General features: G+C 34.0%; 1 protein-coding gene across 1 annotated transcript; it reads left to right on the forward strand.

Moving 5' to 3' along the window:
* Positions 1–374: 374 nt before the first annotated feature.
* Positions 375–9,693, forward strand: LOC145581160 (wall-associated receptor kinase 5-like). Its single transcript, XM_081638220.1, has 4 exons — positions 375–1,320; positions 8,086–8,214; positions 8,504–8,875; positions 9,116–9,693. The coding sequence occupies exons 1-4, from the start codon at positions 375–377 to the stop codon at positions 9,691–9,693; spliced, it is 2,025 nt and encodes a 674-aa protein (XP_081494346.1).
* The last annotated feature ends 342 nt before the right edge of the window (positions 9,694–10,035 follow it).

Below are 10,035 nucleotides of genomic sequence, written 5' to 3' on the forward strand. Positions count from 1 at the left end.
AAAAATTCTAACAAATTATGATGTGTATGTATGAAAATGAAAATACACATGAAAGTTAATAAGGACCACCCACCTCAACTCATTTGTTCTAATCATCAAATTTACATTAACAATGGTTACTTAATCAGTAAACGTGCAAAAGTCTTTGTGCTCAAAGTAAAATCAACTTGTACGTAGTTATTACATCATGGATAAAGAGGAGACCAGTTCAATTGGTAGTACAATATAGGCATTGAGTGTCGATTGGGCTGGTGTGTTTCAATCCCTTCATATGCGTGTGTACTTGTACACTCCTGCAAGCATTCATGTCACAAATTCACAATACAAAAAATCTTTTGAAGAACATCTATCAGAGAGACAGAGAGAGAACAACCATGTCTAAAAGGGGGTTGCAAAATATTGTTTTCATTACAATACTAGCATTGCATCTCCAAGTACTAGTGGCGGGAGCAGCTGCTTCCGCCGTTCCATCACAAATAGCTCTTCCTAATTGCCCCGAAAAATGTGGCAACATCACCGTTCCTTACCCTTTCGGTATAGGTGATAACTGTCACTACAAACCTCCCGTAGATGGACAATTCTACAACCTAACTTGTGATGAGAGCACGAATCCTCCAAGGTTAATATACGTGAGGGGCATAGAGGTACTGAACATCTCTACAAATGGTGAGTTTCGAGTACTTAATCCAATCGCTTCTGCTGTTTGTTACCATAATGGCAAACTCCAGGATAACAAAATCCTTACACACAATCTGCAGTGGGGTGGTGTCGAGAGAATATTTACTCTCTCGATCAACCAAAACTCATTTGGGGCCATTGGTTGCGATACTTATGCTTGGTTCTCTGGTATGAGGAATAAAATGAAGTTGTTTCGATCCGGGTGTATGACTGTCTGCTCTGAAGAATTCGATGTTGCAGACGATGAGTGTTCTAGCATTGGATGTTGCCTTATTTCACTTCCAGATGGGATAACCAACTTGAAAATTGAGCTTAAGAGCTTACATAATCACATATATGTGCAAAATTTTAACCCATGTAGTGTTGCATTTCTGATGGCAAAAGATGTCGTAAAAAGTGATCAATTTCCCTTTTCTATTAAATCCATTGTTCAAGCAAAAAATTATGATTCTTACAATAATAAGCTGCTCCCTGTAATTTATACTTGGTCAATCGGAACACAAAAATGTGAAAGCTCCCGATTTTCTAAGGACTACTTGTGTCACGGAAATAGTTCCTGCCATGATTTTTCAGACGAGCAGGGATACCGTTGCCAATGCAACCCTGGTTTCAATGGTAACCCTTACCTTCATGATTGCCAAGGTATTTACTTCTACTTAACATCTTTCATCTACGTAATTATGTACTCTATGCTACATTTTATGCTATTGTGGATATCGTACCTAAAGGTATCAATAACTGACCCAACAAACTAAATTGAAAAAAAAAAAAAAAAAAAAAAAAAAAAACCAAATTTAAATTTTGACTTATATGATAAAATAATTTAGCATGATTCAAAATTAAAGTAGACTTAATCCAACCTTATCGAACCTGGCCCATATACCCTGGATTGATACTTTTAAAGTTTTAATCTCAACCATCCTCAAAGGCTCAAATTAATGTTCTCATTTTGCACACAATATTAAGGTATAGGAAGTCAATGTCATGATTTAATGAGATCTAGAAAGAGTTCTTGATTGTCCCACTTTCGTTGAAAAGAAAAGTGAGTGAGTTAGTAGTACTGAGCTTTATGGCCAATTCTGTTTAGCTTAATTTTAATTAAGTTCAATTCAATTCTAATTATTTTAATTTATTTTAGACTTTCAGTTTAGTTTCTAATTTCCTTCTCTCATAAACAATTCATTTCAGCTCTATTCAGTTTAGCCTCAATCAATGCAGTTCAGTTCACTTGTTTTCTAGAAAATTAGAATAGACCCTAAATCATTGTCAACATGTGACATAAGACACACATGACGATGTATAAGTTTTATTTATTTATTTATTTTGGTAAGGAAAAGATCCATTTTAGAAGGGTGGAAATTTAAGGAAAATTCCTCCTAAATCCCTGGACCCACGTCTGAAAGTCGGAGAACTAACCAACTAATCTAACCTTCTATCTCATTGAGTATAAGTAGAGGGAAATTCAAGTTTATCAATATGATAAACATGATTGTTTATCAAAGGGTATATTGGACTACTTACGCATGAATAGTAGGGACAATTTTGCCATTTAATATTTTTGTTAGGCAAATTCAACTAATAGCGTTAACTTTGTCGTTAGTCAAAATTTACAAGCAAATTCATCTTCTTCACTAGAGAAAGCCGGTGATTCGAACCAAACGCCGGTGAGTCTGTAAGTCAATTTTCTTCTAATTTTGTGTATGTATAATGGAAAAAATTCAGAAAAGTATAATGGGGAAATTCAATCTTCAAGCCCAATTTTAGCTTGAGGACAGGGTCACCCTCCTTTGGGGTTGACCATGTCCTTAATTTCACCCTTATTTCCAGGGTTTTTCGTTTATATCGGCGCCGAAGGCGCCAAATGGGGTCATCTTCAATGTTAGCATTTTCAATGGTGTCGCCTTTGATGTGAGCTTCAATGGAGGAGGAAAGAGGGAGAAGAAGGAAGATTATTGCAATTGATCTGACGACTTCATTGTTGAAGAAAAGATGGTGATAAAAATGGTACCATTCTCCATTGTTGAAAGGAGAAGCTGGGTTTTCTTTCTCTTTCTTCTGTTTAGAAAGAAAAGATGAGTAACTTCCGTCAGTTAGGGACCAATCTTCAGCACATGATTAAAAGAGGATGAAAATATTTTTTAATTAACCAGCGCGAAATTCTATGCAAAATAATTACCGAATTGCCATTTAATAAACATTTCAAGTTTATCAAATTGATAAACCTGGGCTTCCTCGTATAAGTACTTGTATGTAATCCGTAGTATGTAAATGAGTTGTGTGGGTATTTTTTTTTATTTTTTCTCAATAGACAAAAGAATTATCTGGGGACCATTATTTTAAGGGACAAAAGAATTATGTGGGGACCAAGTTAAGACAGATTATTTAAAGACAAACAATTTTTTGACATACAATGTTTCTTTCTATTAAAGCTTGTATTATTTGACATTATTACCCTCTTTATGATGAGTTATCATTTTTTTTTCTTTACTTTTTGTACTTTTAACATCAATTTCCAACACTTTCTCTCTCTATCTTTTCATTTATTCCCAACTACTTTTTCTTTCTTTCTATCTCTCTTTAACCCCACATGCATATATATACTTTTAATCATTAGTTTTAAAAAATTTACAACTTTCTTAATTCCCGCACAAAAACCAAAAGAGCCTTTGTATTAGGGGATGGAGGGAGTACAATACAAGAACAGATAAGAAATAAAATAAAAGAAAGTACTCCCTTTGTTCCTATTATTTTGTCCTAACTTTCATGGTATTCAAGCCGTGTTGCATTACATATATAGCTACAAACTCTTAAATGGACTAGTTTTCATATTAAAATAATTTTGTGTCCCGTGCGATGTCCGAGTTGTTTATTGAATTTTAAGATAAATTTTTAATCTATATATCAAATTTTAAAATATATCATTGATACAAAATTAGTTAAGAATTGATGTGTTTTTGTGACGATTTGTTATCTAACAGGCATGTAATGACTAATAATAATATTGGTGGAAATGTTCGATTTAATACATTTAAAAACTAATAAAATTAGCAAAAAATAAATTAAATAAAATAAATGTTCAAACCCCGTTGGGCTGACCTGAACCCAAAACTTTGGGTAAGGGTTGAACATTTCTTGACTCGTAAACTGAAGTGACTCAATCTAAGATGACTCATGACCCAACCCTAATTTACATAGTAATAAATTTTTATTAGGTTGTGAAGTATATGATTTTAACCGATTAGTATATATTATAAGTGGATGTTTTACGCTTTGAACTACTTCCTTTGCTCCAAAAAATATTATGATATAAAAAATAAATTTATATTATAATTTTGAGAAATATAATCTAATAATTTTTTGAATAAAATTATAATTCAATTTGTACACCTAAAATAGTGGTATTTTATCGAAAATAAAATTCTAAACTAACAATTTTATCCTAAAATTCTATCCAAATAGACTTCTAAACTAATTTTTTTTTATCTTATGAAGTCTATTTTAATCTATCCAACGTGGCGTGACACTTGGCGAAAAGTTGGAACGTCAAGTGGCACTGCCTCGTGACCTAGCTAAAAGTTTAGCTTTATATATTAGTTATATAATTATTGTGGACTACTAATATTATTGTCAATATAGCCGTTTTAATTATAAATAAAATGGGTCATTGTATTAAAATAAAGACTATTATATATGTTAAATAAAAGAAATGGTGTTATTATAAAGTTCATAAGAAGTTATTTTTTTAAATGAAAGGTTATATAAAATGGTCATTATGAATAATAAAGGTCACTATGTTAAAATTAATTAAGGTCACTATAGTCAACATAACGTCGACTGGACGACTGACGTATGGGTATTTCAAGTTCACAATAATGTTAAAGCTAAGGTCACACACGTTATAATAAAGATTATTATGTTAAAATTAGGGTCAATATGTTCAAGAATATGTTACAAGAGTATGAACCTTGGTCTACAATAACATTATTATAAACCAAGTCCACACAAGTTTTTTCCTCAATTCTATACACTTAAAATATTAAAAATTTTAACATCAATAAAATATACAATAAAACAAATCTAATAAGACCCCACCATATATATCTATATTATCTTTTGTTGACTTATGAAAATTTATGGTCAAAGTGGCAAATGAGTCATTCAGTTGGGTAATTTCGGGTCGGGTCAAGTTCGGCACAATAAGTTATCAGGTCATGTTTGGGTCGGGTCATTTTGGGTTTTGATTTCGAGTTAATGGATCGGATAATCAGGTCCGGTATCGGGTTAACACTCACTACTAAAATTCGGTCAAATTGCGACCGGTGTTTTATGACCGTCATAAAAACGGTCACAAAAGTGGGAATCTGCGACCGTTATATAAGCGGTCGTAGAATTGCGACCGTTTTTGGTCCAAAAAACGGTCCCAAGAGTATTTGAACAATTTTCTTTTAAAAAAATACATGTTTAAAATAATTGTAAAATAATTTATCCTATTACGACCGTTAGAAACGGTCACAAATTGCACAAAATTGTGACCGTTTGTAAAACGGTCGCAAAGAGTGTTTTTTTTTTTAAAAACATGTATAAAAGGAACCCCTCACCCTAACTCCAATGCTCACTCAATCCTCACGCCGCTCAGCCTTCTCTCTTTTCTCTTTCCTTCTCTTTATTCTTTCTCCTCTTTCTTCTCTCTCCTCCCTTCTCCTTCCTTTATCTTTCCTTATCCTCCATCTTTACCGGTGTGGTAACTCTTTCGTCCTCCGATCCGCCACTAGTCCCTCCTACTCCTTCCTTTTTTTTTTTTTTTTTTTTTTTTTTTTTACGGATTACGGCACTCATGGTGGTGTTGTTGATTCTGAAAACGCCTCCCTCAAGATGCTTTGGTGGTGTTGTTAACTAGTTCATGGTTTTTAAGGTCAAATTCGACCACGAAAGCTCTAGATCTAGAGTTTTCATGGCCAAATTTGGCCTTATTAAACCAAATTTGAGGTCAAGTTCGAAGTCAAATCAAGGTTTGAGTTATGTTTTCTTGTTTTTGGTTGATTTTTGGTCTCGTTTTTAGTTGATTGTCGTTTCGTTTTGGTTGATTTTGGGTAATTTGGTTGGTTTTTTTTTGGTCTATTTATTTGGGAAATTTGATGTTTTTTTTAGTTGATTTTTTGTCTAGTTTTTGGTTGATTTTTCTCGTTTTTGGTTGCTTTTTCATTTTGTTTTGGTTGATTTTTTGGTAATTTGGTTGGTTTGTTTTTGATATGTTATTTGGGTTTGATTTGATATCTTTTTTGGTTGATTTGATTTTTGGTTTGATTATATTTTTTGTTTGATTTTGGTTGTTTCTTATTTGATTTTTGGTTTGATTATATTTTTGGTTTGTTTTTTGTTATTTCTTATTTGATTTTTTGTGGTGGCTAGTTGAAGTTTTCTGGGTGAAAGACGAAATTCCGTGGTGGCTGGGTGGAGTTCTCTCGGTGGTTGGTGGTGTTCAAGGGTCGGTAGTGGCGGCTGGTGGTGTTTAAGGGTCGGTTGTGATGGTTTGTGGTGTTTTAGGGTGGCAGTGGTGGTGTTTTGGGGTGGGCAGTGGTGGCGGGGTTGATGTGAAGTGCAGGAATTGGGTGATTTTTTTTTTTTTTTAATTTTTTTAAAAACTTTTAGCGACCGCTTTTGACGGTCGCTAATTTTCAGATTTGCGACCGTTTCTTAAGGCGGTCGCAATTTTTAATATTTGCGACCGTTTTTTTAACAGTCGTTGAAAATAGTTAAAACGGCCTATTTTTTTTTTGCGACCAAGAGAATAACGACCACCATGTTACGACCGTTGACGGTCGCAATTACGTTTTTCGACCGTTTTCACTATTTTTTGCGACCGTTTGCGGCGGTCACAATTTGGCCAATTTTAGTAGTGACTTTAGGTCGAATTCAGATCGGGTCGAGTCAGTTCGGGTCGGGTAAATTTTAGGTCCAAATTACTGGTCAACTTTCGATCAGGTCATACTCGGGTCGATTGCTATCTTTGCCTATCAGACCTTGTAATTTCATTTGGTATTGAACATTATGTTATGTACGCATTATTATTGTACTCCCTCCATTTTAATTTGTTAGTCCCATATACTATATTGGGCGTTTAACAAAATCTACCCATATTCAATGTATTCCAATTTTAACTTAGTTTTTATTTCCTATTTTTTACATATTAAATTATGATTGGTTAGATTAATTGATTGGGAATTATTGACATGACTCTAAGTAAAGAAATTAGTTCGATCCCTTAATTTATGCAATTATGGCTAATGCTTTCCTACAAAAATTAAAAAATTTAAATAAGACAAAACTATTTATGAATTGTTTTTTACTTTAATGTTAGATTTCAAATATTCTCCTTTTCTTATTTTATGTGATTGATTCCATATGAGACTATTATATTAAAACGGAGGGAATACTATTTTTTTTCCAGACTTGTGAGAATTGTGACCTTTATTTCAAATATTAGTAATTTTTTCTTAATCTTATGGACAAACTCCGTTGAATAGTAGTTACTTTTCAATCTTTATACTCCCTCCATTTTTTTTAAGTGACACACTTTCTCTTTTAGAAATTCCTTACATTTTAATAATATATCTTCACCCCACTATCTCTTACTTTATCATTTCTCACTCCTTTCATGGTCCCCACTTCCTCTCACATTCTTTTACTTTATCATTTCTCACTCCTCCAACCTACCCCACTAACATCTTATTTTATTAAAGTCAATAAAATCTCCTAAAACTACGTGCCGGTCAAACTGTGTCACTTAAAAAAAACGGAGGGAGTACGAATTTTTGATAACTTATAACTCAATAGAGAAAAGGCCGAAAAAATCGAGAAAATTAATACTCAAAATATGTAAATTACTTACACTATTACACATTACAAATTAATAATTATAATAAAAAAAAACTAAGTTAGTTTGATTGCGGTTATTTTTTATTTCGGTTTGCTCGGGTCAAGTTTTTGGTTTAAAGTGAATCTGGTCAGTCCAGGTATAAGGTAATTTTAGTTAGGGTCACTTCGATTTTCGGGTTTATTTGGGTTAATTAATTCAAGTTAAATTAAGGTCAGGTCACTTTAGGTATTGGGTCAAATTTGGATCGGGTCACTTCGGGTATCGGGTCAACTTCGGATCGGGTTGTTTCGGGTTGGGTCATTTCGGGTTTCGGTTCCACTTCAGGTCGGGTCGGGTTGGTTTCAGGTCAATTTCAGGTCACTATTTTTGGATAGATTTCGGATCATGGGTCAGGTCATTCAGGTTGTGTCATCAAGTCTGGGTCAAGATTGCCAGATCTAGTAATAACTCATATTTCAATATTGTGGACATTGACAAAACTGCGTAACGAAAATGGAATTTTAAATTTGTTTGCATTTGTTAATCTTCAGATATTGATGAATGTGCGGCCCAATATCAGACTCTTTGCGAAAAACCAGAATATTGTGTGAACCAAATTGGCAGCTATACTTGGAAATGCCCTCCAAACTACCATGGCAATGGGACACAGAACAGTCCTTGTATTAGTGACGCTGTTGATGGGATCCGAAATCGGTTTTGGCAATGATCATAATCTTCTCAGGTAACGCCACTTAAGATGATAAAAGGTTATCAAGATTTACACATCTTAGATTTCTCAAAATTAAATTCAATTGATGAAAATTTTAATTTTTGGCCGATATTGAAAAAAAGTCGCTACTTTGTTTATATGTTCATCATACATTATCTAATTATCTTTGCATATTTATGATATATACAAGTATATTTATGACATTTATTATATTCTTCACAATATGTACGGTTGTTTAGGTACTGGCATTGGAATCACTGTGTGTATTGTACTCGGAGTTTGTTTGTACTGGCGGCATCAGAAACAACTTCTTGTGAAAGCACGACGAGGCTTCTTTCGACGAAATGGGGGGCACTTGCTACACCAAAAGCTGTCTGATGGTCAAGATGTTTCTGTTGACATGGTTAAGATATTCAAAATCGAAGAGCTAGAGAAAGCCACTAATAAGTACAGCGATAGCAATGTTATCGGAAAAGGCGGCTTTGGTGTGGTATACAAAGGAATCTTAGCAAACAATCAAGTAGTTGCCATCGAAAAATCACTCAAAGTTGATGCTGACCAAAGTGAACAATTTGTCAATGAAGTGTTGTGCTTTCTCAACTTAATAACAGGCATGTTGTCAAGATTTTAGGATGTTGTTTGGAGACTGAAGTACCTCTGTTGGTATATGAATTCATCGATAATGGGACATTGTTCGACCATCTGCACGACGAAACAAAGGCTTCTCTTCTCTCATGGGATATTCGACTAAGGATTGCAGTAGAAGTTGCAGAGGTGTTGTCCTACTTACACACTACTATTTCTATACCGATAATTCATAAGAGATATGAAGTCTATGAATATTCTCTTAGACAAAAATTATATGGCTAAAGTGTCTGATTTTGGAGCATCAAGGTTGGTTCCAATGGACCAAGAAAACTTGGCTACCATGGTACTAGGAACATATGGTTACTTAGATCCCGAGTATTTCCAAACAAGCGAGCTCACTCAAAAGAGCGATGTCTACAGCTTTGGTGTTCTCCTAGTAGAACTTTTGACTAGGCAAAAAGTTGTTTCATTCAATAGACCGGAAAATGACCGATGTCTAGCCTTCTATTTTCTTCGAAAATTGAAGGAAGAAAGGCTACACCATATTCTTGAGTCTCTTGACAACGACATTGTGAGAAATGGAGCCATTCATCATCAGGTAATGGAAGTTGCTGATCTTGCACAAAGATGCTTGTATGTAAATGGTGATGAGAGACCCACGATGAAGGAAGTTGCCGCCGAGTTACAGAGGATTGGACGTATGTCCGATGGATCACGTCGATGGTCTAGAAGTGATGCCGTTTGCCAAGAAGAGATAACACAAGAATCGATTGATGATTCTGTAGGGTGCTACGCTAAGGACTCATCCAGCACCAATGTTAATACTCCCTCTGTTCCCTAATGTTTTTTACGTTTGGAATTATGCGCGGTTATTAAGAAATTGGGTAAAGTTGAGGTATGTTGGAATATTTCAATAATTGAAAGTACAATTTTATTGAAAAATACAATGTTGAGCACGTGGGGTGAATAAAATTAGAGGAGAGAGGAGAGAGTAAGTAATAATAAGTGTTGAAAAACTATTAAAATAGTACAAAAAGTACAATATCACATGAAAAAGTAAGGACTTTTGAGTATAAAAATTGTAAAATAAGGGTAATTTTGTCCAAAATTTATGACCAAAATAGGAAAGATACTAAATGTAAAGAATAAAAAGAAACACCCTAAATGGAAACGTAAAAAACAT

Source organism: Chenopodium album, chromosome 15 (assembly GCF_948465745.1).
Source record: "Chenopodium album chromosome 15, dcCheAlbu1.1, whole genome shotgun sequence".
Taxonomy (NCBI): Eukaryota; Viridiplantae; Streptophyta; class Magnoliopsida; order Caryophyllales; family Amaranthaceae; genus Chenopodium; species Chenopodium album.

Bases quoted from the DNA above. Each gene is read 5' to 3' on its own strand.
- LOC145581160 (XM_081638220.1), top strand. From the start codon at position 375: ATGTCTAAAAGGGGGTTGCAAAATATTGTTTTCATTACAATACTAGCA. The intron at 8,215-8,503 runs GTATTAGTGACG...ACGGTTGTTTAG, and splicing joins TGGGACACAGAACAGTCCTT to GTACTGGCATTGGAATCACT. The intron at 8,876-9,115 runs GCATGTTGTCAA...ATATTCTCTTAG, and splicing joins CTTTCTCAACTTAATAACAG to ACAAAAATTATATGGCTAAA.